The sequence below is a fragment of the Poecile atricapillus genome, chromosome 13 (assembly GCF_030490865.1).
Source record: "Poecile atricapillus isolate bPoeAtr1 chromosome 13, bPoeAtr1.hap1, whole genome shotgun sequence".
NCBI lineage: Eukaryota > Metazoa > Chordata > Aves > Passeriformes > Paridae > Poecile > Poecile atricapillus.
In genome coordinates, this window is record NC_081261.1 from 12197343 (window position 1) to 12225191 (window position 27849).

General features: G+C 41.9%; 3 protein-coding genes across 4 annotated transcripts; 2 read left to right on the top strand and 1 right to left on the bottom strand.

The window, feature by feature from the left end:
• Nucleotides 1-1461: 1461 nt before the first annotated feature.
• Nucleotides 1462-6839, top strand: CCNG1 (cyclin G1). Its single transcript, XM_058848349.1, has 7 exons — nucleotides 1462-1571; nucleotides 1946-2209; nucleotides 3227-3480; nucleotides 4069-4141; nucleotides 4224-4322; nucleotides 4564-4758; nucleotides 5311-6839. The coding sequence occupies exons 2-6, from the start codon at nucleotides 1946-1948 to the stop codon at nucleotides 4753-4755; spliced, it is 882 nt and encodes a 293-aa protein (XP_058704332.1). The 5' UTR covers nucleotides 1462-1571; the 3' UTR covers nucleotides 4756-4758; nucleotides 5311-6839.
• A 2314-nt stretch (nucleotides 6840-9153) lies between these two features.
• NUDCD2 (NudC domain containing 2) lies at nucleotides 9154-13476 on the bottom strand. Its single transcript, XM_058848351.1, has 4 exons — nucleotides 13121-13476; nucleotides 11744-11792; nucleotides 10405-10556; nucleotides 9154-9491 (listed from the first exon to the last, which is right to left on the bottom strand). Exons 1-4 carry the CDS (start codon nucleotides 13307-13309, stop codon nucleotides 9408-9410), a joined length of 474 nt encoding a protein of 157 aa, XP_058704334.1. The 5' UTR covers nucleotides 13310-13476; the 3' UTR covers nucleotides 9154-9407.
• Nucleotides 13477-13565: 89 nt separating this feature from the next.
• On the top strand, nucleotides 13566-26884 carry HMMR (hyaluronan mediated motility receptor). 2 transcript variants are annotated; one of them, XM_058848345.1, is made up of 18 exons: nucleotides 13566-13679; nucleotides 14187-14285; nucleotides 14861-14937; nucleotides 15763-15843; nucleotides 16552-16740; nucleotides 16975-17061; nucleotides 17337-17437; nucleotides 18471-18545; nucleotides 18678-18856; nucleotides 19649-19797; nucleotides 20094-20308; nucleotides 20880-20996; nucleotides 21820-21978; nucleotides 23104-23256; nucleotides 23360-23459; nucleotides 23709-23885; nucleotides 24379-24541; nucleotides 25168-26884. In XM_058848345.1, the coding sequence occupies exons 1-18, from the start codon at nucleotides 13625-13627 to the stop codon at nucleotides 25185-25187; spliced, it is 2196 nt and encodes a 731-aa protein (XP_058704328.1). In that variant the 5' UTR covers nucleotides 13566-13624; the 3' UTR covers nucleotides 25188-26884. The 2 variants fall into 2 exon arrangements, with proteins under 2 accessions (XP_058704328.1, XP_058704329.1); XM_058848346.1 differs by lacking the exon at nucleotides 23104-23256.
• The last annotated feature ends 965 nt before the right edge of the window (nucleotides 26885-27849 follow it).

Here is a 27849-nt window from a genome sequence, read left to right on the forward strand (position 1 = left end):
CTGACTTTACGTCACTTTTCTTCATGGCGCATGCCTCACTTGTTGTTAGGGGGTCTTCAGCCTTCCTTTGGTGGTCTTTTGGTGAAGGCTTCTCCTCTTCCTCATTGTCCTCTGGATAACCTTACAGGTTTGCACATGTGTACTAAGCCTTGCATTATATAAGTCTACTAATTAGTCTTCCATTTACTGATGTTTAGGCTCAATGCCTAAAGTCATTCTAATTTTGTCCATCTCAAGGCCGTTTTCATCTTGGGACATCATTTATCTTCCAAACTACATCCTGTACCTCAATTTTAACATGTAACATCTGTAAAGGGGTGCATCTGCCTTGTTACACTGATTCTTTTGATTGCTTCTAATAATAACTTTCCAAATAGTTACAATTTAATTAGCATGAATCAATTGCATTTATTACAATGCCTCAACAGTTTTAAGGAAAAACTTAACTTACTTTGAACCCATTTGAAATTCCATCATAATGGTCTGCAAAATGGATTCTTCAGCCATTGTTCAGTGTTTTTAAGGGACTGGTACTTTGGATAAAGTAGCAGATAATGGAACATTTATTAAATAAATAAAAAAATGTCTTGAGCCTCAAGCATGCCCAAAACAAAAGCGCTTGGCAGTATGCAATTCCCTTTACTTGCCTAGAGTCTGTTCAGGAATGGAGTATTTTCAGCTCCTGGAACAGTTTTCAATGCTGCTTTGAGTGTTGGATGTGTCATAGAATGTTTTTCTCTGCACTCCCGGGCTATGTTTGGATGAAATTATTTCTGTTGCACATCCTGGCCAGAATAAAGCAACGCCTTGATTCTCTAACACTAAGAGTGCTATTGGAGGATTTCTGTTTTTCCTGCAGTTTTGGTGACAATCTCATCTTCCAAGAATGTACCAAAATATGTCTATGTGGCTGGAAAGCATTAAAGACATGAACCCTTTAATGCCTTGTACCTGAGAGGTTTCAGGCGTGCAAGAGGTGAGAGCAGTAAAGCACCGAACCCCGCCAGCCCTCAGCCCTGGGAGACAGCACCTGCCCTGGCCTGGAAACCCAGGAGCCATCGCAAGGGTTCAGAAGCCATTTATGCTTTAAAAGCCATTTGCACCAGGGCTGAGTACACGCTCGGGGAGCTCCCAGCACTACAAAGACCGAGAGTGTTACAGGGGGCGGGAGCAGCGGGGCCGGGCTTTACGGGGCAGTGCGGGGCTCGGCCTCGGGCCACACGGCGGCGGGGCCGGGCCGGGCCGGTCCCTCACGGGCCGGTCCCTCACGCGCCCATCCCTCACGCGCCGCCGCTCCGGCCGAGGGCCAATGGGAGCGGGGCGCGCGCCCGCCTCGGGCGCAGGCGGGCTGGGGGGGGCGGGACCCGGCGCGGCGGGGCCGCCAGAGGGCGCCACTGCGCGGGCGGGGCGGCGGCGGCGGCTCGCGGGCTGGGGGTGCGCGGCGGTGCCGCGGGGCCGGACTGTGCCCGGACTGTGCCCGGCTCCGCTCCGGACACTCCGGCCCCGCTCCGGACACTCCGGCCCGCCCGGCCCCTCCCCTCCCGGGCAGGGAGCGCCGCCGCACAGAGAAGGTAAGGGCGCGCGGCTGGCTCCCGTCCCGCCGGCTGCACGTTTGGGTTCCCCGTGCCGTGTCCGCTCCTTTCCCTCCTGTCCCTGCCATGGGGTGGGCGTTGTCCCTCTGTCCCTCCATCCCCCGGCGGAGCCCGCAGCTGCTCGTCCGCCGGCGGAGCCCCGCGGCGGTGAGGGGCAGGCCCGGGCATGTCCCGGCAGGCGCTGCCGGCGCGGCCCCGCCGTGTCCCGCACACTCCCGGGCTGTGGGGCCGGGGTGCTCCATGTGTGCCCGGGCTGCTGGTGCCGCTGCGCCTTGGCCCTAGAGTTTGTGAGGGTTTTGGTGAGTTTGCCGCATTGTAGCTGTTTGATTGGCTGGCGTTGTTTGTCGCGGCAGATGATCGATACCCTGGCGAGCGGCGGGGCTCGGGACCTGCTGCTGCAGCTCCCCGCAGTGCTGGAGCAGGAGCTGCGGGCTCAGCCCCGGGCCGCCGGCCTCAGGCTGCTCGAGGCTGCCCACGACAATGGCCTGAGAATGACCGCACGACTGCGAGACTTCCAAGTGAAAGATCTCCTCAGCTTAACTCAGTTCTTTGGCTTCCACACTGAGACGTTCTCACTAGCTGTGAATTTCTTAGATAGATTCTTGTCGAAAATGAAGGTAAGGGGTTTTAAAGTATAAGCTCTCAGCCTAGTTCCTACTCAACGCTAGAATTAGAATGTCTTGGGTTTAGATAAAAGCTTAAGCTCCTTCCAGAGATTCTTGATTGAATGGAGCTAAAAAATTGTGTTCTCCGTTCAGATTTTGGTATTGTTAAAAAACGTGTTACCTCTGGAGAAGGAAAAACTGGAGGATGCCCATGGACTAGGAAACAGGATGTGTTAATGGCTTAGACCAGGACAGACTCCCTGTCCTGTTGCATAGATACAAGAACATCTGAAATTACTTCTTATTTAACTGCATTTTCAACCAGTCAATAAGCCTTGTATATATCAAGATGCTGTTAAACACTTAAAATCTGGTCAAACATTACTTAGCACTGCATTCTCCTGTGCAGATGTGATATGCTGACCTGGGTTGTTTTTAATTGTCTAACAAGACAGGATTACCATTGTACAATTTGGACAAGAACAAAAGCTTGTTTTCTTTGTGTGTTCAAACAAAAATGAGAAAGCTAGATGGAATAGATGGGAAAATGATGATTTCAAAGACCTCTGAATCCAGAATAAGTAGTAAAAATTGGGACTACATTGTCTATGGAATCAAATAAGACTATATGTACGTATATACATGTGTGTATATACTTAAAATACAGTTAGAAACTCCCAATTTTTTACTGTCACCCAATATGTACAACACTTTAAGTCCTAAAAGCTTCCTATTAGGCTATTTAAGAAACTTAAACAGGCCAGTTCTACTTTAATCAAAATTGTCCTGCAATATTGCTTTTTAGATGAATGAGATGCAATTTAAAGTGCGTAACTGTTTTTTTGTTTGGTTTAGATAAAGATAAGAATGTACGATAAAAGACTTGGTTTTCAATCTCCAAAAAACAAAACAACCCCTTGTCCCCCATAATTTTTTGATTAAATAGATCTGTGCCTACAGTTTGATACTTGTATGTTATAATAGCTGATCAGAGGCCTTCTTTGAAAATAACATTTCACTTTTCTTTAGGTACAGCCTAAACACTTGGGTTGTGTTGGCCTCAGCTGCTTCTACTTGGCTGTGAAGGCATCAGAAGAAGAGAGAAATGTGCCCTTTGCCACTGACCTAATTCGAATAAGCCAGTATAGGTTCACTGTTTCTGATATGATGAGAATGGAGAAAATCATATTGGAGAAATTGTGTTGGAAAGTCAAAGCTATTACAGCCTTCCAATTTCTACAGCTCTATCATTCATTCATTCATGAGAATTTAAGCTGTGAAAGGTACAATAGCTAATCCTGATTTTGCTATGACTATCTATGACCAGAGAATATAGAATGTAGAAAAATAAGCAGGGAAATTGATTGAGTAATTTGCCTTTCTGTACTTGAAAAATCCCACAAACTTTCTCCCTTACTGGTAATTGTCATAAATGTGAGCATCTGTGGTTTAATGTTATTGTAATTTTAAATATTGTTTGCATAGATGGAATATTGCTCTCTGAGCTGAAAACCAAACTTGCTCAATAATGATGGTATAATAAATCTCTGCTTATGCTTCAGCAAAGTATTGCCTCATTGTAAAGATTGCAAAATCTGGTTTTAAAAAGATTCCTTTTGCTAGTAAGCATTGAAATTCCTTGTTAAGCCTGCGTTGATAATGCAGCTCTTCCCCAGTGTAACACAAGATTTATTTTTGGCATTGGGACTGCCAAAACTGAGCACCTGTTTCAATGTATCCCCAGAAGTTCTGGGACAAATGAGGCCTTTGTTTAGATAACGAATATTCTTGCTGCTTCTCTGAGTTCCCAAAGCAATGCTGCCTTGATCAAGCTTGCATTCACTAGATTTACTCATCTGTTTTTATTACAGGAGAATTAATTTTGAGAGACTTGAGACACAGCTTAAGGCCTGTCATTGCAGAATCGTGTTTTCTAAAGCCAAGGTAAAAATCTTGAAAGTTCAAAGAAAATTAACCTGCTGAAACTTAACAAAGTAGTGTTTAGAAACATCTTCTCTCTCTCCAGCCTTCGGTGTTGGCACTGTCTATTATAGCACTAGAAATAGAAGAACAAAAATTGCTGGAGTTGACGGAGACATTGGAATTTCTGCAGTTACATTCCAAGGTATGTGCAGGTAAAATTTCAGAGAAGGGTGGAAAAAAAATGCATGGAAAGGTCTACACAGTGGGGAAGGGACAGGTGCATTGGCATATTGGTTTCTTTTGTGGATTTCTTGTGAGGTTTTGTTGTTTTTCATTTGGTTTGGGATATTTGGCTGCCTATCATGTTGGAGAAGCTGAAAGTATATGTACAAAGTGAAGATTTAACTAGTTATTAACATAGGACATTCTGTCTTGTTATGTAGATAAGCAACAGAGAATTGACCCTCTGGAAGGAGCTAGTGCTTAAGTGCCTTATGGAATATTCCTCAAGCAAATGTTCCAAGCCAAATGTGCAGAAATTAAAATGGATTGTGTCTGGACGTACAGCTCGGCAGCTTAAACATAGCTATTACAGAATAACACACCTTCCTACCATTCCAGAGAGCACCTCATAATGGGTAAGTCCTTTTAAAATCAACTTCTGACATTGTAAAATCAACTTATGATGATGTAGAAGTAAAATTAACTGTTAATTACCTCCAGAGTCCTTATAGGTTACCTTCTGGTATGGAGAAATAACTGATGGCTGTTTTGGTAGCAGAAATGTTCTACAGACATTGGGACCGCATTGACACTAAAATGTGGAGTAAAGCTTGGAAAAGGGGAAAAAAACCCTTGCCTTGCTCCTATCCCAAAAAGAAAAACAGCTTGTTAGAATAAGTTTTTTGCAGCTGTTCACTTAAGCCACTTAAAAGTAAGACAGTTTATTCAGTTTTACTTCTATAACTGCTTAGTGAAGGCTAAAACCTGTAATGCAGTTACTGCTGTTACTGTTGTTTTACTCTGTAAAAATGGTGAACTTCTTCCTTACCTAGATTTTACTTCCAAGAGGCTACACATTTTTCTGTAACAGCCGTCTTACTGTTGTCTTGCTGAATTAAGATCTCATGCTTTGTTTGGCTCTTGAAGAAAGCACTTCTGTTGACTGGTTTGTTTGGGTTTTTTTACAGGAGTACAGTAAAATGGAAAGACCATCCTGTGACCTTGTCAACAGGCACATGAGTATTTGAGAAACAGTCTGAACCGTGATCTTAATAATGAAGAACTCAACTCATGGAAAGAATATGTAACATTTCAGACTAAAGATCCTTCCAGCAAATACCAGTTCTTTTCATGATGACGTCAATAGGAGTCGGTTTTCAGTCTTACTTGGTAGACTGTTTACTAGTCAGTGAAATAACACAATCCCAGTACAAGGAATTTTAACACCTTGTAGTTTGTAGAGCAGCTTGTGTAATCTAACATTGGTTTACAGTAATTACAGGTGCTGAATTAGGTATTCATTTTTAAACCCTGGTTCACTTTCTGAGGATTATGCAATACTAGGAAAATCTGATGTGCAGTGCTGCAGTGGGTTAAGAAAAGAAAGACTAATCCCATTCAGTATTGACGACAACAGCAAATGACTGTCAGCTCACCTGGTGTGCTGTTCGGGCAGTGCCTTGTCCACATGTTCTTGCCAGGATGGGCACTGGTCTCCTAATGTTAAACACATTAAACATTAGCCTATGTGATAGCCACTGGACATGTTGAGTAGGTAGAGCAGGAGAAAAGAGAAACTTTACTGTGCTTCTCTAGGAAAGACAGTCACTAGCACAGCATCAGTAACTGCAGTACGTTGTAAGAGCTGTAGTTTACCAATGCCACGAGTTATCTCATTGAGTGTAGAAGCTTGGTGATAGCTAATGAAGACTAAGAAAAATAACTGGGTCACATGTAACCCTTTCATGCCCTAAATCTGACAAGATTTCCAGAGTTTTGCTGTACTAGAGGTAAATGCTGATGCTGAACAGGCACACTGTTACAGTAGGAGCAGGGCTAGTTCCCCGTCTTGGCATGTGTGTAGGAGCAATCCAGTCGAGAAACATTGAAGATTTCTTCAACTCTGGTCTCTTTGAGCTCTGTAAAACACAACTGTTCTGAAGACCAGGTCATTATTTGAGGCATTCATGCTTCTAGTGCTAACAAGGAAGTGAATAATAAGAATGTATTATTGTGTGTTAGATGAAAAGAGGTTCTGGGAGAGTGTTGCTAATGTCCTCTTGAATTCTGCATCACTGTGGGACAGAGGCTGTTGGCAACAGGCTGTTAAACCTGATTGTCATATGAACTGATGGAGTGGAGAAGGGAGAGATCAAGAGTGTGGGATGAGGTGTTAGCCAGCCAACCCTTCTCTGTAATGGCAGCTGAGGTGGAAACTATTCTTTGCATATCTCAAACTAGTTAAAGCTCTCACAGAAGACTCCATACCAAAGCTCTCTACTGGACAAATAAAGTCTTCTCATGAGCTCATGGGTGTGATTGCACTGCAAAACATGTAACTGGATATCACACCTGTCAGTGCTGCCTGGGCATTGTGCTGATCTGTGCAAAGTGGTTCAAAGGTGTGGTCAGCCTGCTGGGAGAGGATGAAATGTGCAATTCTAATTGTCCTGTCTCAAGATAAGTACCTTTAAATTAAACATTGAAATGTACTTAACTAAGTAGCTTTTTTCTTGTTCATTATGAAATGTCTTAGTAGGAAGCCTATAAATGTGACATAACTGAACAGTACCTAGAAAAAATTTCCAGGCAAGAAGGTAAGACATAATGAAGATATTTTTTTTCACAATTTAGTTTTATAAGATATTGAGGCTTCATGGGAACAATTAGACAACAACACGAGTAAATGGTAAATATCTCATAATATCTGTTCCTCAGTAGTGAATCACAGAATGGGTCAGGTTGGAAGGGACGGTGGGTGGGATCAGCTGGTCCCATCTCCTTGCTCAAGCAGGGTCATCCCAGAGCACATGACACTGGATTTCATCCAGATATTTCTTGATTAACCCCAGTAAGACAGACTCCATATCATCTCAGGGAAACCTGTTCTGTGCACAGTCACTGCACAGGAAAGAACTTCTTCCTCCTGTCCAGGTAGAACTTCCTGGGCACCTGTTTCACAGAATGATGAGGTTGGAAGAGACCTCCAAGATACTGAGTTCAACCCATGCCCTAACACCACAACTAAACTATGGCACCGAGTGCCACATCCAGTCTTTTTTTAAACACATCCAGGGATGGTGACTCCACCACCTCCCCCAGCAGACAGTTCCAGTACTTTATCACCCTTTCTGTAAAATATGTTGGCATGGCTTGAGACTGTGTCCTCTCGTTCTGTCAGTTGCTGCCTGGAGAAAGAGACCGACCCCCACCTGCCCACAGCCACCTTTCAGGAGGTTGAAGAGAGTGACAAGGTCACCTCTGAGTCTCCTTTTCTCCAGGCTAAACAACCCCAGCTCCCTCAGCCGTTCCTCACAGGGTTTGTGTTCCCAGCCCCTCACCAGCCTCGTTGCCTCCTCTGGACACTCTCAAGAGTCTCAAGGTCCTTCCTGAACTGAGGGGCCAGAACTGGACACAGCACTCGAGGTGTGGCCTCACCAGTGCTGAGCACAGGGGCAGAATGACCTCCCTGCTCCTCTGGCCACACCATTCCTGATCCAGGCCAGGAGCCATTGGCATTCTTGGCCACCAGGGCACAGGGCTGGCTCATGTTCAGCTGCTGTCACCAGCACCCCCAGGTCCCTTTCTCGGCACTGTCCAGCCACACCATCCCCAGTCTACAACACTGCAGGGGGGTTTTGTGGCCAAAATGCAGGACTTGGCACTTGGACCTATTAAACTTCATCCCACTGGACTCTGCCCATCCATCCAACTGTTCCAGGTCTCTCTGCAGAGCCCTCCTCCCTTCCAATAGATCGACACGCCCTCCCAGCTTAGCGTCATCTGTAAATTTACTAATGAAAGACTCAATACTCTCATCCATGTCATCAATAAAATATTGAACAGACCTGGCCCCAGCACAGACCCCTTTTTGTGAATGGGCATCACTTTGGCCAGCTTCCAGCCATCTGGAACCTCACCAGTGAGCCAGGACTGTTGGTAAATGATGGAGAGTGGCTTTGCAAGCTCACCTGCTGGCTCCTCATCACCCTGGGATGGATCTCATCTGGGCCCATAGATTTATGAATATCCAAGTGTCTCAGCAGTTCTCTGACTGCCTCCTCCTGGATAACATTCTGCTCCCTGACACCATCTACCAACCCAGGAGGACAGTTGTCCTGAGGACAAGCCACTTTCCACTAAAGACTGAGGCAAAGAAGGCTTAAGCACTTCTGCCTTCTCCTCATCTGCAGTTACTAAGTTCTCTTCCTCATCCAATAGAGAACAAAGGTTGGTTGGTTTGTGCCCATTACCTCTTGTCCTGTTGCTGGGCTCCATGGAGCTGAGTGGTCCCTGAGCCCTCCCTGCAGACAGGGACAGACAGGGATGAGGTCCCCTCTTAGCTGCCTCTCCTCTGGAGGCTGAAAAGCCCCAGCTCCCAAAGCCTTTCCTGAGCTTCCAGAGCCTCCACATCCTCTGGTGGATTTGCTCCAGGAGATCCATGTCCCTCCAGTCTTGAGCAGCCCCACTGGACACAGCACTCCAGATCTGGCTTCACCAGGGCTGAGCAGAGGGGCAGGATCACTTCCCTGGCCATGTTCTTCCTGATTCACCCCAGGATACAATTGGCCTTCTTGTCCCCCAGGGCACTGCTGGTTCAAGGACAGCTCATTGTCCACCAGGACCCCAAGGTCCTTCTCCACAAAGCTGCTCTCTAGCAGATCAGCCCCAGCCTGGTGCATGGGGAGATTTCCCAGTGTAGATAAGGAAGAAAAAGAATATATCCTTGCATAAAGACAAGTGGTAGATTTATAACTGATTCATTTACTGTGGTGTTTCTAAAAAGAGAAAAACACCCAAACCAAACATTCTGCTTAAAGACCTTGCTTTTTTATGTACACCTTGCTCTATAATTTGTGTCTTAGTATTATAAAGGTATCACAGCTTATAAATCAGCTGGTAACATTTTGTCTTCATTCTGCTGGAAAAGATCTTTCTTCTCTTCACTGAAGTAATTACTTTTGACAACAATCCATTAAAGAGATCACTGAAGTCTTCAACAGTTACATGATTCCAGTCCTTAACTGTAACATGTAAATTGTCTAAAGGATCACATATAAAAAGTTCACTTTTCAAGACTAGAAAAGTCTGGTCCTCCTTTGCTGTAGTTTCCAGAAATTTCTGCCCCACTGAAGTCAAATCCAGGGTTCTGATGGAAGTAAAATGAAAAATTGTTTAGTAAGTAAATTATTTAGAATAAAAATGCTTTAAAAAATCTCAGACAACCCACAAACAAAACTCCTAAAATGCTTTTTGTTAATATTCTGCCATTGTAACAAGAACACATAACAATTATCTTGTCATAGATTTATCGCAGCCCTGAAATTCCTGGAAAATGCATCAACAAACTCTGAATTGTCACAGTTTGGTTGCCCACTGCTGAAGTAACTTTGTAATGCTGTTCTTGACTTAGCAAGTAGTCAGACCTCCCAGAAAATAAATTAAGGAAAGTTTAAAAAAGAGATCTGGCTCTTGGTGTCCTTTGAAACTGCCTTTTGAAATCTAAGTACGTGCCCTGATGGATAACACGGTTCATAGAACTGCTGTTCTCTGCTGCAGTACATAGCCTGCTGATTCATCTGGTATGTAAAGTGCTGTAATTGTACAGCTCTGCAGACATGTACAGGAATAGTTGTGTGCCAATTTAGGCAATTTTAGTGGAAGTGCAAGGAACATCTTTTCCAGCTGACTATTCCACTCCATCTTACATTATAAACAAACATATCCAGTACTTTGATATTCGAATTTTATTGTAAATATGGCTATGTCATAATTCTAGATAATAACAGAAGCTGTGTGTAGCCTAACAAGTGAAAAGTTGTTAGGAAGATGCAATTAGTAAAACAGCACTAGCACCTCCAAACTCACCTGAACTTATCACAAACCCTGCAGAGAGAGTGCAGACAGAATAATTTCTTCAAAGCACAGTGATAAATCATTGTAAGCATTTTATAGGTATTGAACTAAAGCATATATTTCCATCGCATTTGCTCAGTTTTTCTGGCCATAACCTCTGTGTGCTAACAAAAAACATAAGGAGTAATTATGGTCCTTTAACTTACTTCTCTTTGGAATCGCTCTAGTGTAAGTTTCCTTTGCATCTGGTCCTGTACCCAAGGATCAGCAGCATATTCATTTTCTAACAGAGATGTCCAACAGTTTCCAGCATCTCTATTTGTCTTCATTAGAACAATTCGTATCAGCTGCCTGTCTTCTGTTGAATGAAAACACATAGAGCAACCTTTAAACTCACTCCTACATGCTGGTTCTTTTCTTGGTTTGGTGAATTCACCATTAACAAACTCAAGACGTGAAGTAATTTAAATTCTTAATGCAAATGCCATCCTAGTTCTTGATAAATAAATAAACATTAACAAGAAAAAAAAGGCTGAAACAAAGATAGCCTGTACTGTCATCTCTCCCCTTTTGGCCTGTAAGATGCTGAAGCTGTTTTAAAGGATTAAACACAGTTCATACTTCTATTGCAAAGTAACCTCTTGGAGATGTTCACAACAAAGTTGTAATCTATTTATATAGACAACTCTGCTAAGGCAATAATGAAAAAACTTGAGGTCAGGCTTTACAGAGAGTTATTATCAACAAAAGCCAGAACTAAGTTTTAGCAACATAAGAACAGATGATTATTTAAACAGAGTGTGTATTGCCATAGAGAATATATCAGAAGCATGTTCCAAAGTAAATGTGCAGGGCGTTTAGTTCTACTGAAGTTACTAAATACAGCATTAGAAGTATTTTGAAGACTATTTGTATACTGAAAAAGGGCTTTGCTTTACAATGTGTATTAACACTTCTAATTTTAATGCTTAAATTACTAAATTATCAATAAATATTTAAAATAAATATTGAATGGAAAAGAAATTCCTTCATAGGAAAACACTGAGAGGCACAGTCCACAAATATGATTGCTAAACCCCAAAATAGTCTGAACACTTTACAGTATTTATGCTTTTTTTTTCCCTCATTATATGTAGGAACCTTAGTGTGGTTTTTAAATTTCTTTCTGATTCTCTTGGACTGTAGATTTTGTTACTCATTCAAAAAATGTAATGCATAAAAAATAATAATTATGGAGAGTCATAGACCACACAATTGTACCATAACTGTTTACCTTTAAAAGAAGGTTTGCAAAAAACTTCTGTGTGGAAATGTTTGTAACCCATTGATTACAACCTTCCAGGATGTGGCATTTTCTCATTAACCTTAGCTTCAAGTGCTTTTTTAATACCTCAGTTCCTTAATCCAGCAATAGTGACTGCCTTTTTACAAAGCTATGGGAAGAACATAATCTTTCCCGTTAATAAAGAGGGGGTAAACTATTCTGCAGTGTCTACTGAAAAGTTTTACTGCTTTTATAATGTCACTTCACATATAGGTTATTACCTAAGGTCCACGTTCCTTCATCAGTTACTGTAGAGTCAAAAAGTTTACCCTGCAAAAGACAGGTACAATATTAGAAATTAGTAAAACCTCTTCAGTACCTAGTTCACATTGAGTTATATAGTTTTATTCACAATTTAACCACTTTGTATTCTGCTGCACATGAATAGAGTGATCTGCCCCTACAAGTATATGCTTGTATGTAGCCTGTCAAAGAATTATTACTTGTTGTGCAATTATTTTTTTAACTGAAGCATTTAATACCTTAATTGTTTCAGTATCTGAAGTCATTGAAAATGCTTGTATTTTTCAGCAGGTAATGCCATTTTTAAGAATCTTGTCATGAAAGTGCAGGTGTTTTTGCCAGGAGTAATATCTAGCTCTGATGCAGGGTACAGGCAGTATAAGCACTTCATTGCAAATGTGAAAGCAAATCTGTTTTTAAGCTGGTTTTTTTTTGGGTTTTGTGGTTTTTTGTTTGTTTGTGGGTTTGTTTGTTTTTGGTTTTTTTTTTGTTTTGGTTTTTTTTTTTTTTTTTTGCTTTCTGGAGCAATTGAAACTGTGCACTGAAATGCAGTCCATATTAAAATCCATGTGAATTTATATCTCTGTTTCTCACAGAATCACCAAATGGTTTGGATTGGAAGGGAGCTTAAAATGAATCTCATTCCAGCTCCCTGCCATGGGCCAGGACACCTTCCAATATCCCAGTTTGCTCCAAGCTCCATCCAACCTGGCCTTGAACAGTTCCAGGGATGGAGCATCCACAGCTCCTCTGGGCAACCTGCGCCAGGGCCTCCCCACCCTCACAGGGAAGAATTTCTTCCTAATATCCCATATAACACTGTTTTCTGACAATTTAAAGCTCTTCCTTCTTGTCCCATCACTACATGGCCTCGTAAGAAGCCCCTCTCCAGCTCTCTTTTCATGTACTGGAGAACAGGCATCAACTGTAAAACCTCGTGCAGGTGAACAAAACTTTCCAATGAATGTAATTTTTACTGTACCAAACCTGGGACAAAGAACAGAGAGGCACCACAGGGCACAGATGTGCAAACCTTCTCCCAGGCGGCTAATGACAGCACATGAGGACACAGCCAAAGCTGTGCCAGGGCAGGTCTGGGTTGGACACCAGGAAGAAATTTCACGGAAAGTGCGACTAGACATTGGATCAGGCTGCCCCGAGAGGTGGAGGAATTACAGTCCCTGGAGGTGTTTAAGGAAAGCCCACGGTCGGCTGACACAGTGGTCGGTCATAGGCTGGACTCGACGGTTTCAGAGGTATTTTATAACCGAACCAAGGCCGTGACCCCCCAGCGCCCTGCGGCCTCCGCGTGGGGCGCGGCCGCCGGCCCGTTCCCCCCGGGCTGCCCGCGGTACCTGCAGCAGCTCCTGCCCGCACACGGCCAGGGAGATGTGCCGGCTCCGCAGGCTGCAGCGCACGTCCTTGGCGCGGGTGCCCGGCGGGACGCGCACCTCGATGAACACCTCCTCCAGCGTCTGGTACCAGCGGCCCCACGGCGTCCCGCAGGGTACCACCCCGCTGCGCTCCTCGAACGGAGCCGACATGGGACACGGCGGCAGCGCTCGGCGATCCGCACAGAGCGAGTCGAGCCCCGCACAGAACGAGTCGAGCCCCGCACAAAGCGAGTCCCTCACCACCCCTCGACCCCAGCCCCGCTCCCCGCCCCGGCCCGCCGGGAGCGCCCGTCCCGCGCATGCGCACCGCCAGCCACGCCCCCGCCGGGCCCGCAGCGCGCGTGCTCCTCGCTGGGCTCGCTGATTGGCTGAGGCGGGAGGGACGGCCGCAGCTGATTGGCTGGGCGGTGCGCGCTGCGGCCGTTGGCCCCTTTGAACGCCGGCCCGCGGGGTCCCAGTGCCGTCATGGCGTCCGTGCGCGCGCCGCCCCGCCGGCTCCTCCACCGCGATGGCAGCGCTGGTACGTGAGGAGAGGGGACGGGGGGAGCGGGGACGAGCCCTTCGGCGGGGCCCGAGCCCTTCGGCGGGGCCCGAGCCCTTCGGCGGGGCCCGAGAGGCCGGGACCGGCCTCAGTGTGTCCCTTACTGTGAGGAGCAGCCAGTAGCGCGATGCTTGAGGACCCTGTGAGTTCTGGCAGGGGTCCCCTTCTAAGGTAGAAGGTCCCGACTTCGTGTCTAGCTCTGGTGTGCAAAACACGGTAGTGAACGTGTATTATGTATGTAGTAACTAAAGTGGTGCCAAGCTTTTCTTGCCTCTGGTTCCAGAGTACAGCGCTGTAAGAGGAATGTACAGAGCTTGCCACGGCTGAGGCAGTGCTAGAGAGAGGGTTTTATGATGTACGAGTCTCACAGTGAGATTTTGGCTGTAGATTTACCCTAGATGTGTTATCAACCTCAACTCATCGAAGCTGAAAACCCTGTCATTTACCTTCATTGTTCTTTGCTGTTCTGAAAAATGTCATTTCTAGCACGTACCTCCCTGCAAGGATCCCGTAACGTAAAGCCATCAGATGGAGTGGGAAGTTTGCTGTCCTCTGAAGCATGCCAAGGGATTAGGAAACAGAAGAGTAAGTAAAAACTGCATAGAACACAATGATAAGATATCTTTAGGTGCTACAATTGTTAGTTGCTGTTACTGCTCTGCTGTTCAGAAATTGGTTTTTGTTGCAAAGACTCACTGCCTACCTTCCAGCTCAGATTAGCAGCTGTAAAAGCATCTATTGGAATCTTCCAAAAACAGCTTTATATGTGACTTCTGCTAACTAGGGGGACCTCTGGAGGTCTAATAAACTACTTATTAGCCTAGGGTTAGAGATATTTTCATGCATTTTTAATATCTAAAGCATCCCTCAGTTGAAAAGTGGCATTATGGATCTGGATCATGGCAGGGAAACTTGGCAGAAGTGGAAATATCAAAGCTGTCTGTCACCTGGTAGTCTCTCTCTAAACTTTGTCAAGTGCCTAAGGGCTAATATTGAACTGGCTGATTGCAGTAAAAAAAGTAAAGCTGGTATTGGGTTGTGAAGTTGATAATCTAACAACAAGGTAGAATAAATTAACCTTCTGTAGTTTGGTTACATTTGCCTCCCCATATGCATGCACACCCTCTTCCTTCACCATTCTTTTCTACATCCTTCTATAGGTGAGACAAATCTGAGCAGTGAAAAGAGTGCACCCACCCCAGTAACGGCAAGGAGACTCACATCTCTTGGATCAACAGTAAGGCTCTGCTGTGGTGTCTGTAGCACTGTTAAATCCCAGCTAAATCTCTCTGACTGCTTGAACAATTCAGCCTTTTCATACATTGGTCATTGATCTACCCAAGTGAACTATGAAACATGTTGTGTCTGTGTTCCTTAAGACCTAAGCAGGAAAAATGAAATTGCTGCATCCTTGGGAATCATGCGGTAATTAACTTGGGACTAGAGAGCAGCTTGTTATATTTGGTGCTACGCTCTTGTGTTTTCTTTTCGTCTTGCTCACCATGTAATTATGGTGTGACTCCTTTTTAAGGAGATGGTGTTTTGATTCCTGCTCTCATGGGCTGGGTAACGCAGAGTGGAAACCCAGTGGTGAAAGAAAGAGGGAGGCATGATACTGCATGTACAAGTTCTCAATGTCCTGTGCAAGGATATGGATTTCAAGATTAAAAACTTAACAAGCTGAAAAATTATAGCCCTAATGTACTACTTAGGTTCATGAGTATTGATGAAATTCTCAGAATGAAATTCTGCAAACAAACCTGAGGTGAAGGTATTAAAATGTTTTTATGAAGCTTAGGGGTGCTAAAGTCTCCAACTTTGTTAATGTTCTTCCTGTCCCTATGTTTATGGGCTGTCCCTTCAAAGTAATGCTGATGAGAAAGTAGAAGGGTAAACCCCATCCTAGCCTAATAGTTTTCTGCCCTGGCTGGGAGAGACAAAGATTTACCCTTTATTTGCTGTGTATCTTTGTTGTATTGTCTTTGTGAAGCACCCACTCTTGTATTTAATTGTGTTCAGCTGCTATGAAGGTAGAGATTTCTAACACATCTCTCTTTCAAAGCCGGCTAATGGGATTGTGAAGGCTAAAAAAGATCTTATGCTTATGAAAGAGAAAAAGAAACAGAAGGCACTGGAGAAGGAGGTATGAATCCATTATGTTAATGAAATCCTGTCATGTTTCCCACTTATAATAAAAAATACAAGCTGGTCGAATTGGCCTCTTTTGCATCACACAGCATACAAGTAGTTTACAAACTGCTCTGTGCAAAAGAAAGATTATCAGATATTATGGTTGTACAAAGCTAATGGAATTGCATTAATTCCTGCTGATTATGAACAACTATTCTCAGTCTCTTCAAAAACAGAACTAAGTCCTCTGTTGGCTACCCCAAAGAGGTTCTGTTTTATAGAACAGTCTCTAGCTGAAATATTTGGCTCACTGTCGTACTTTCAATGCTTAAGAAACACTCTAAACTGTATCAGTATGCTTCTGTGTGCTAATTAATGCCTTGTGTCTCAAATGTCATGTTCTGCCTTTTTGTCTGTCACAGCCAAAAAGGAGACTTGGCTTTTGTTGCCCATTAAAGCTAAGACTATTCTAATTTTAATGTTGTATCTGCTCGGTAGCATAAAATAAATCCGATGAAACACTGCTGTTGTATGGTGTGTAATAACAGAGAATTGTGATGATTCTGTTATTTCCTTCCTGTGAATGAGAGTTGCAGATGCATATTCTGAATATGAATGTGTTATCTGAAAGTAAATACAGTTTAGATACCTATGCCTGTGGTTTACTTGGAGAGGCTAAACTAATGATAGTAGGAAATAAAGAAAATACCTCATGTTTTAGATTCGTGCATTAGTGAGAGAACGTGGAGAGCAGGATAAGAAACTTCAGGCTCTGGAAGAAGATCTTGTTAAGATTGAAGCAAAGCTGAGTGCTGCAGTTCAGGAGAAAACCTCTCTTTCAGCAAATGTTGCATGCCTGAAAAAACAGCTTCTGGAGTTAACGAGAAGCAATGAACTACTAAAGTCAAAGGTATTCAGACAAAAAAGTGCATCTTGGCTTTGCCTTTGCTGTTATTGAGCTTTCTGTGCAAGAGGAAGCTTTAGCTGCTGATCAGCATCTGGTTTGATATAAAGCATGTCTGGTTTGGGATCTTGTGCCTTTCTGTCTAAACACAAGAGTGGGAGGGAAACACTTTGAAAGGGTTTTGTGAACAGCAGTTCATACAAATATACACTTAATGGTTTTATCTTCTTTTCTAACAAGCTGTCTGATGATGGAGTGCAGAAGAAAATGAGCAGCCTGTGCATGGAGTTGATGAAGCTCAGAAACATGAGAGATGCTAAGGAAAAGGTATGACCATTTGCACAGGACAGTAATTCTGAGCTGCTCAGGAACAAAACCAGTGATCCTCAGTGTAGTTTGAAGCTCTTGGTGGCGGTAGTTGTTTCACAAGTGCCTGATATCTTTACAGAGGGATACTTGCAATCACATTCAGCATAGTAGCTGGTGCTATCATTAAACAGGAGTGATGATTAAATTTCAGTTCACCACTGTCTTCCACAATGCCTTTTTTTACTAGATCTCATTTTACTGTTAATGTGTGTTTTTTTCTTTGTTTATTTAAGACTGCACTGGCAAAGCAGGAAGACATGGAAATGAAGCTGCAGGAAGTGCAAAGGAATCTAGAGCATTCGAAAGGAAAAGTAGCACAGTTACAAGAAAAATTGTAAGTATTAGGAAGGGAATTAGATAAGATGATATGACCTGGTGTTTCCATGCTTCTCTTTTGTCGTAACCAAAATTGAGGCTGTCTCCCTACTGAGAAGGAACAGATGCTATCAGTGTTTGTAATCTGGAATAAATAGGGTGGAATGAAGTTCTAACAACTGCTGTGGTTTGATGAAATGACCATAGAAACATTGTTTCTGTAGTGTATCTAATCTTTTTCCAAAAGACAAACTGTATCATGTCAACCCTTTGTCCTCCAGTGTGGTATGGATGAGGTTCTCTTGGTATGGGGTGGGAAGGGAAGACATATGTCTTTGTTGTTCAGGTTGGAAGAGGACATTTGTATGGATGGGACATTTCTGGCTACTGAGTTAGTAATAAACAAGAATAGAAAAGCATTAAAGCAGGAGCTGAAATCCTAATTCAGCAGTCAGACATTTGGCATGGACTTGATGAACGCATTCATGTTCTCCAGAGAAGTGCTTTGAAGAGCCATTGTGGTGCCCTCAGAGCTGCTTTGATGTAGACATGTGCTCTGAAGAAAGGCATCTGCAGAGTCTCTTGGTTTCAGCAGCTCTGTGTAGCTAGAGAGTGAATTCCAACTTAGCACTTTCTATTCTGCCCAAGAAATGTCATGTGCTGCACAGGAACAGTGCACTAACACGTAGCCTGTTGCTGGGGATAGTGACCTTCCAAGCTGTGTTGGCACAATTGGCACTGCAGCACAAGCTGGGCTGTTGAGATACACAAAGGTAATAATGCAGGTGGTGCAGGTCACAGAGGGAGGAGATGCTGATTTGCTACAAAAGCGGCGTTATGTTAATGCGTTATTATGTTTGTGGCATATTGTGGCAAAATGTGGCTTAGCATCTTTACTACAATGAAAAGACTACCTGGAACAGGTATGAAAAGAGGGTAGAATCACGTCTTAGAGACAATATCAGTTTTTCAGCAAAACTGGGAGATGAAAAGTATATGTTACTACTAACTCTAGTTTGTTTAAATATATCTGTTATAAAAACTGGTTTTAGGTCTGCTACTGAAAGAGAGAAAATTGAAGAAAAGTCTGACACTGAAAAACTCCTGGAATATATTACAGAGCTCAGGTAACAACAAATTGCTCTCAAGAAGGCAGTTTTCCTCTTGAAAACCAACAGTCCTAAACATTTTCCTTTGTGTTGATGTGTAAGCTTACAAACAAAATTTAGTGGTAACAAGTGCCTGAATTTTTTTTACAGTAATGTTGCAGAAACAGCTGAGAAATACAAACTAGAAGTTGCCCAGATGGAGGAGACACTGAGTAAGAAAGACCAAGATATTGAGATCCTGAGGAATACCCTCAAAGCAAAAGAGGAAGAGTCATGTAAACTGATGAAAGAACTTAATGAGAGGTGTCAGTTGCTTCAACAAGATAAAGGTAATTGTTAGTTCTTGTACACTGTTCCATATGTGAGATCACTCACCTCTCTTAAAGCGTCTCAAATAGGTGTTTTCTAAAATGTCCATTAAGACTGGTTTGTTCCAAGCAAGAAGTCTGAGCTCCAGCTAGGAACACCAAGGCATGATTTTAGTAACAGGGAATCACTTCACATCTGACATCTGTTAAGTCTGAATTGGTGTTTCCATGGAGGATAACTTGGGTGGATAGCATACAATGGAGTGGCTTTAATCTGAAAGGTGGATACTAAGAAGTTCTTGTTCCTTACTCCTCACTGGGAAGCAGTGTAATATTGTGTGAATTCACTGCTAGCAGCTTGTACACAGGTTCATTGAGGTGTTTGGAATGTGACATGGATCCTTCTTCACCTCCTTACTCCCTCTCTCCCAACACCAGCAACTGCAGTCTGACACATGCAGTCAGTTTTCTGTACCAGCTGCCTTCTTTGTGCTAGCTTGTGGAAGAAGCTTTGGGGAGCTCATGTAGTTGTTTTCCTTGCCATACTGCTCTTCTGATGAAGGCTAATTGCTTGGTCCAAACACTTCTGCTGTTAAAATTACTTTAAAGTGGTATACCTCGAGCCAATTTTGAGGTGTTTCCAGATGGGTTGTAGGTATGGGTTTGTTTTGTTGGGGGGTTTTCTTTCCTTGTTTTTGGTAGTTAGGCAAGGGAGAAACAAAGATGGAATGGAAGTATTATAAATGGTATGTATTGTAGCTATTTGAAGATAGAGAAGGTAACTTGTGTTATATTTACAATTTTTCTATGCAGATAAAGAGTTGTCTGAGGCCAAAGGACACTTCCAGAGTATGAATGCTGAAATAGAAGACCTGAAAAAAAAAAATGATTTGGTGGAACAAGAGCACCAAAAACTGCTTCAGAAACATGAGGAGATCATCTCTCAGCTGCAGCAAGAGAAGGTAAATACAGGTTATAAATTAGTCTAAAAATAGATTGTAATCCCAAGGATTGGCACTGAAACTTGTTGTTTTGGTTATGCATGAGACGTGCATTCCACAGATTAAGTTATCATTAATAAGGCAAAATGGGTATTGGCCTGCAAGAGCTTGTGTGGCCTAATAGGTCTAAGAATCATTGCTGGTGGGATGGGGTTTTTAGTTTTTCCCATAGATTTCAAATGTAAACACTGCAAATTAGTCCTTTAGTACCCAGAAAGTACTGGTAGTTTTAAAATCTGTGGTACTTTGACATGCAGGAGTTATCTGCATCAATGCAGCAGAAGTTACTGGAGTTTGAAGATGAAGTAACAAGTGAGAGACATCTTCTGGAAGAAGAGCTGAATGGTACCATGAAGGAGCTGAATAAATTGCATGTGAAGGAGAAGAAAGCTGAAAAGTTGGTGAAGCAACTGGAACAAGAAATCAAATCTCAAGGTCTTGAACTCACACAGATGGAGGAAGAATTGAAAGGGTTTGTGAAGGAAACTTTCTGATTCAAGCTTTGAAGGGAAAAATATTAAATTAGTAGTGTAAACAGAGCTTCTGAGCCAAATTAAAGTTTTAGAGACCTGAGCAGATCTGAAGTTATTTCTTGCTGATGGTTGATTACTGATAGTGATATCTTATCACTACTAGTAGTAACTTGAGTCAGTTTTACATTGCTGTAATTTAAAACAAAAAAAAAAGCCAGTTGGGATTTGCTAGAAAGGCTGGTATTTTAGTGCTCTGACCTTGCTGTGCTGGGTAAACTATGTGCATGTTGTACTGGCTATTTCTGTCCTGGTTTTTCAAACCAGTTGTTTCTTGTCTAAGTTTACTATTAGGTCTTCAGTCTATTCTATAGCTCCCTTGGAAAATAAGAGGAGGGGGAAATCCTTAGTAATACCTGTTGTGAAGATGTTGTGCTTTAGTATGTGAGAAGTTACTAGTTTGTCAGAATTAAGTTTATTTCTGCTGCTTCAAGCCTTATGTAACTGATAGCAGCATTTGGTGATGTTCACACATACGTCTCTCCAGAGCGCAATACTGAATTTTTATTTCAGGAAGAATGCGGAGTTGGAGCAAATCAAGGCAATGCATAGCAGTGCTGTATTGAAAATCCAAGAAGAGCACAGCAATACACTGGAGAATCTTGGAAAGACTATTGCTGCCTTTGAAAGGTATTTAAGTTTTATTAAGTTATAGGACAGGCATTATCTCTAAGATGACAATGAAATGTACTGTTCATTTGTGTGCCTTAGCACTTCACACCACATGTGAGTGTTGGCATGGTATTAGAGCAGAGGATTTTCTGATGGTATTTGGTGGCATTAAGAATTTATTTCTTGAGTATTAGGCAGGTATAGTGACACAGTATCACTATGTAGTTCAGGAAATTGTATATTTCTTGTTCTAAAATGTAGCCAGTAGGAGGAATTCAGTGGTGTTGAATCACAATGAGATTTGTAACTAGTGATGGTGTTCTTGGCACTGAAATATGCAAAAAGACTTGTATAGACTCAAAATTTGCACTGAATTGATAATAGTTCCCTACTGTTTGCAATTCTAATTTTAATATTGCAATTCTTTTGCCTTAAAGTGTTCAGGTTTAGAAAATATATGAAAAGTGATACTGTTATTACTAGATTTGTGTCACCCATGAAGGATCCTGTGGGATATTTGCCAATGCCAACTACAGACTGTAGATACTTTGCTGGTTAAAATAAGCTTCAGAGAGAATAGGTCCTTTGTGTTTTAAAATACCTATAAAATATAGTAATATCTGTATCATTGATTTTGTCATAATGTTACTGCTTACAGCTTTATGGAATTGTGTTGCAGTTTCTTTCTTGCCTTTGGATTTATCAGTGCCTGTATGCTACCGTATCTTCAGATTATAAAATCTTTGATACTTGCTAGGACAAGCTCTTGTAAAGTGTGAACATGACAATCTGTATTTTGCATGAAGTAACAAGATTTTTCTCATTTGTACTGTAATACCAGCTATAAGAAAACATCAGCTGAAGAAATTTGCAGTCTTAAACTGGAGAATACCTCTCTGCGAGAAGAAGTTGCCAACCTAAAAAAAGTAGGCCAAGAGAATCTACAGTTGCTTCAAGAAGCAGAATACACTAAAAACAAAGCAAATGAAGAATGTGCAAGGTAGTACACAGACAAACTTCTCCTTAAGCTAAAGAATGCAAACTGAGGCTTGCCTTTCTAACTAGAACCTCATGTGATGCTCTAGAAGTTCAGATCAGTATTTGGTGTAAGCTGAAGTTTCTTGCTTTACCCAGCACAGAAGGTTGAAAATACTGTCAGACAAAATTTATTAAATTTATATGCATTAGGAAATTGGTCTGTCCAATCAGTTATTTTGACTTTTGTCTATATATGGAACATAGAGGAAAAGGAAAATATTTGAATGAAATATGTTGGAATATTGGCTGTTTCACAACTATCAGTTACAGTGACTGCTATGCAAATAAGATCCCCAGGGGAGATAAGCAAGTACTTAATGCAGAGCTCACTCTTTGCCACTCCAGTGTGAACAATGTCACCTCACATTCTGCTTACAGGCAGATGCCAATTAATGATCCATAAATTGCCACACTGTGGTGGTGTAAACTGAGGTCCTCTTTCTGCCTAATGTGAGGTACCACAGAGCAGCTGATGAGAAATAACACCTCAGAAGCTGTGTTAGGGCAGTAGCTTGAGGACATGCTTCTCTGACTGTCTAACAGCAGTTTAGTGATACTGTTCTCTATGGTTCTGTGCTGGTTAAGGTGCTGCTCTTTCTTTCCTCCCACCTGCTTAATGTCTCCAGTTTCATTAGAGCTGGTAAAAGAAAAACTGAAGAGGTATTTCCTGGCTGAGGTGGCAGGGAAGGGATGGAACAAACAGCTGGGGCTGAAGAGGGGTCAATGCTTTTAGGTGCAGGGCTTTTTGAAGTCTTGCATACATTCACACTGAACAGTCTTGATTATTTCCTGCTTGAACAAATCTCTGCACATAAAGCCTATTTACTAAACTGTCCCTGCTAAAAGCTGTTGCCATTGAACAGCCTTAAATGAGCAATGTGATCTTTGCTTCAAAAGGATTGCTTGCATCCTTATAGAAAATGGTAACAATGTTGATCATCTTAAGTTTAATTGCCTTCTGTGCAAACCTTTATTTCCGTTCTACTAGCAGCTTTTCAACCATGGTTACTTGTGGGTTTTAGATTTAATTTAGTGGAGAAAAAGTAAAAATCAAGGGCTCATTAAGAAATTAAGGTATTTTCCTCAGGATGCTTTTAGAAGTCCAGACCAAGCTTGCACTAAAAGAAGCAGAAACAGAGAGAACAAAAGAGTCTTGCCTTGCACAAATGAATAAACTTCAGGAGAAACTTGAGGAACAAACTCAAGATCTGAAAAGAGAACTTGAAGCAGAAAGATCAAGGTGACTTTCTCAAACAGCATATTATGGCACAGCCAAGTTTTATTGGGAAGAAGTGCTGAGAGGTAACAAGGAACATAATAAAACTGTGCTTCTTGCTTTTTAGGAAAACCATAAGTGAAGATGTGACCTCTAGCTTAAAGAAAGAGATCAAGACCTGGCGTAAACTGTATGAAGATTTACATAACAAAGTTAAGCCTTTTCAGGTATGTTGTGAAGTAGGTGTTTGTTAGTATCTGTTGACCATAAGACTTTTGCAGTTGGCTCAAGTTCTACTCTGGAGAAGTAAATATGCTACTTTTCATTCTAAGGCATTTATTCTGCAGTGGTTTCCTAAGTTGCTATCTAATGAGCCAGCTATTCACCTTCCCAAACTAATCTTCCTTGGTAGATTTCAGTTCAGTAAAAAGTTCTGTGTAGTTGAAAGTTTTTTAAGACACTCAAATGTATTTCAGCAACAATTAGATGCTTTTGAAGCAGAGAAGAATGCACTCCTGGAGGAGCATGGGGTAGCCCAAGAAGAACTGAATAAACTGAGTGATGCATACGCTAAACTACTTGGTCATCAGAACATGAAGCAAAAAATCAAGCATGTTATGAAGCTCAAGGAAGACAATACCCACCTGAAGCAGGTTTGTGAAATGAAAATTAGAAATCTGCAAGTTACTAATGTGCTTGATGCCTTTGTTTGTTGCTCTAAATATTTATAGACTAATCCTGCAAGCTACTTATTTCTTGGTTCTTAAATTCCCTGCATGAAGCAGATTACAATAAACCACCAGCCTCCAGAAATGCAAGAGTTTTATTTTTGACTGAATTTACAACATACAGAGGGATCAGCAGTAAATACCTCTACTCTTAGCTTGGTTGGCCTTTCCTACCTTTTTTGGGGGTCCTAGACTTAAACTGTCTGCTGAAAGTTTCAGACTGCCATACTGCTCAGTGGTGTTACACAGTACCTGAATGTGTTGCTCAATTCTCTACACCTGTATGTTTGGATTGGGTTTTAATGCCACCAGTAATTGTCTATATGTTTGGCATTAGGCAAAATGGTTCCCTCAGTAAATGATGAAGCAGGCTCTTTTCCTGTTCTTCAATCTAACTTCCAAGTACTGTTTTCTCTAGGATGTCTCAAAACTGCGTGCATTGCTTGCCAAGGAAAAGCAAACCAGCAGACATCTTCAGGAGCAGCTATATGCAGTACAGGGCATTAAGCGTTTTGATCCTTCCAAAGCTTTCCAGCATGATAGCAAGGAAAATATTCCTCCAAAAACACCTTTAAAAGAAGGTAAGTTTGATATTGATGTAGCCTTTGTACCTCTTAAGCTTAACCAAAGAGGATATGATAGTCTTTCATGGTCTGCTGGATCTGGAGGAGGTGAATGGCATCTCTTGTTCCACAGCAGACGTCGGAGGCTGCATCAATGGGGCACTCCCAGTGTAGAGCTTGCTACTGTGCTTTTCAGCCAGATCCTTACAACCTGTCAGGAATAGGTGGTGTGCCAGGTCAGCAGAGCCATTTTCCTCCTGTTACCAGTTGACATTTTCCTGCTGATGAGGTGACCTGAAGTGTCCCTGCATGGGTCATGGGGTACAAGTGGCTCAGCCCAATCTTTGCACCCTGGTTCTTTAGCTGCTACCTGGCAAGACCACTGCAGGTGTCAAGGTAAGATGCAAAAAGTCTGCAGATAAATGTGGAGCGGAGGAAAAGATGGAGAGAGCATGGGGACACACCAAGGGAAGCAGAGTAGGGAAGAGAGTTTCATTAGAGTGTCTGTTCCAGCGTCTGAAATCCTGTGTTGCCTTGTGAGATTTCAGTGTAGGGCCTTCTACCCTCCAGGAGACAAGAAATTACTTAATGTGGTGGGACCAATAGGTGAAAAACTCAGACTTAGTAACAATTTTCCATTGCAGGTCATAAAAACAAAATTTGAAATCTTGGTATTAAGAAAATAAATCACCCATAAATTTGTGTGCTACTGGAGACTTCAACAGACTGCTTCTTCAAGGAATGCTGCTTCTTCTTGGATGCTGTATATAATGCAAATCAGTAGGAGCCCTGGAGAAATGATCTAAAACTATATATTTTTAGAAAAACTGTGTTTTACTGGGAAGCAACAGGTGACAGCACTTTCCTAACTCCTAGTAACATCATTATGGGCATGAACTCTGAAAAGTGTTCACTGTTGCATGCTTTGGATATGCTGAGGCTGCTTAATTAGGTTTTAAACAAAGCATTTTAAATTTGGGAAAGGAGACTAAGCACTGGAGAATAGATTACAAATGAAATCAGATCTCATGTAAGTTGGGTTTTTTGGTGTTTTTTCTTTGTTTATTATTTTGTTTTTATGTGCTTTTTTGACGTGTTTTTTTTTTTTTAAATCTATCCCATGTATACAATTCCATGTTAAATTAATTTTATTGTTTGTAGCTGCTTTGATACCAATGGCAGCAATACTGCCAAGAGATCCTTTTACTTCTGTGGCATACACACCATGAAACCAGTGTAGAAATGTGACTGTACACTTAATTTTAATATTCTACAGGATCTATATTCAGTATATGTGAATTTAAATCCTGAGGCTAGGTGCTGCAGCTGTTGATCTTCAGAAGAATATTTTCAGGTCAAAGTCAAATTGACTGCATTTATCAGAACATTTGTGCATTGTGACTAAGATTAGTGTCTTAACAGCAATGCTGTGTCCACTGGACTCTTCAACTGCCACAAAGTCTTTGTAGCCAGCTGTTGTAAGTGATCAGTGCTACAGGAAATAACAACAGAACTTCTCTCACTTGGGTGGGAGGACACCTTCAGAATTCACATGCATTGTACACACTGGCACTTTGGCAAGGGGGAAAGAGTCTGTTAAACTGCATTTAAAATTAAGAACATTTTAGCACAATAAAAATTTTAAATTAAAGAATTTGTCAATTTACTTTGGAAACCAGGAATAAAACACAAAATTACGTTACAGTGGGATTTATCTAATGTTATTTTTTCTAATCTTGTCTTCAAAACAAAGCCCAATGTCAGTCTTGCCTCAAAAACTCTAGTTTTTCTCTAGTCTTATGGAAATTATTTAGCTGAACTATACAATACGTACAACCTCCAATACTCTGATTTTCTTAATACAAAATATTGAATTTAAGCCAAAGGTGGAATTGTGTTTTTGTTAGTGTATGTCTGTGCAGCTGTCTTGCACAGAGGTGCTGCAGAGGCAGTACCCAAAGCTTAGCTGGTAGAATTTATTGCCATTTATGCTGACACTGTGAGCTTACAGAGACTTCATAATTCCTAGGAAATTATATACAAAAAAATGCATGTTAAGTCCAAGGTTAAGAAGTTGCTAGATGTCTGTTAATGCCATCTTTGTGTATTTGCTGGATTACTTGATCCTCTGAAGATTGAGGATGAGGATTAGTTTCAGGTATTTTAATTAAGAGAGCACTCAATATACAGCCTGAAGTGTTGAGAGACATTTTGATAAGTTGCCAGTAGTATTTTATACTGGAGTTCTCTCCTTGTGGAGAAACAAATGAAGGCTTTCTTGTCTGAAAGATGTAAATGGAGTAAAAAAAAAATAAATGTAGAGGAAACAGGAATGTTAATGGAAGGTTCCACCAAACTCGAAACATAAAAATGGAAACACTGAGTTAAGGTTTTTTTGGAGTTTTTTTTGACTGAAAGTACAAATAGGCAAAGGGAAGCCAAGAATGGCAGGTGTCACGGGACTGGAGTTGCTACATCCTTGTTTGATACAGCTGCCATGAGTGTGCTTATACTGACAGGAAGAAAAGGGAAACTCCCTTATAAATAAATATTATTAAATAATTCTTCTAGACTTACAGCAAGGGTGGTCCTTGAACTTTGAAACATTGATAAATCATGTAGAGCAGAGTGGGGAGAAAGGCAAAGGGTGGGAGTCAAGGGGAAATTGAGGGCTTTTTGTCAGCTTCAGTCTAGGAAGCTTTTTTGCTCTCATGCACTATGAAATGAAGTATTAAAAACTGAAACCTTGACATTTGTAGCTCAACTGACATTAGTATTCACTTCAGGAATCCATTACTTTCATGTTGTGGAAGATTTTTTTTTTTTTAATTGAAAAATACATGATTTAACACAAAAGTTACTGCTCTGATCATTCATCTTGCTTTATTGTAGCAAGAGCTGTTCTGTGCTTAGTTGAAATATAACCTGAAGAGCTCTTAGAATTCTCAACCTGCCACACCTAATTAGAGCCCTCCTACGGTTTGCTATAAAAGACAAACTGTGTAAGACTCAGTGCCAGTGCTTTGAATGGGTCTCATGCACACAATGGCTGTGCTTGCTCATGCTGGCTGTTATGAGGTAAAAATTTAAGCTCATACTGAGCTGCTTAAATGGTACCACTGAGACCAGACCAAAAGCTTTACAGGATTTAGAGCCACATGTGATATAGGGCTTGGATTTGTTTTGGTTTCAAAGGTCAGCAGAGCCAGTGCTGCTCTCAGTCCATGTGTTCTCTGCAAGCACAGCAGACAAAGGGACAAGTGCACAGTTGAACTGCAATGATTTCCTAGGCTGGTAATTCCCTCTGTGGCTTGGCAGTGCCTGAA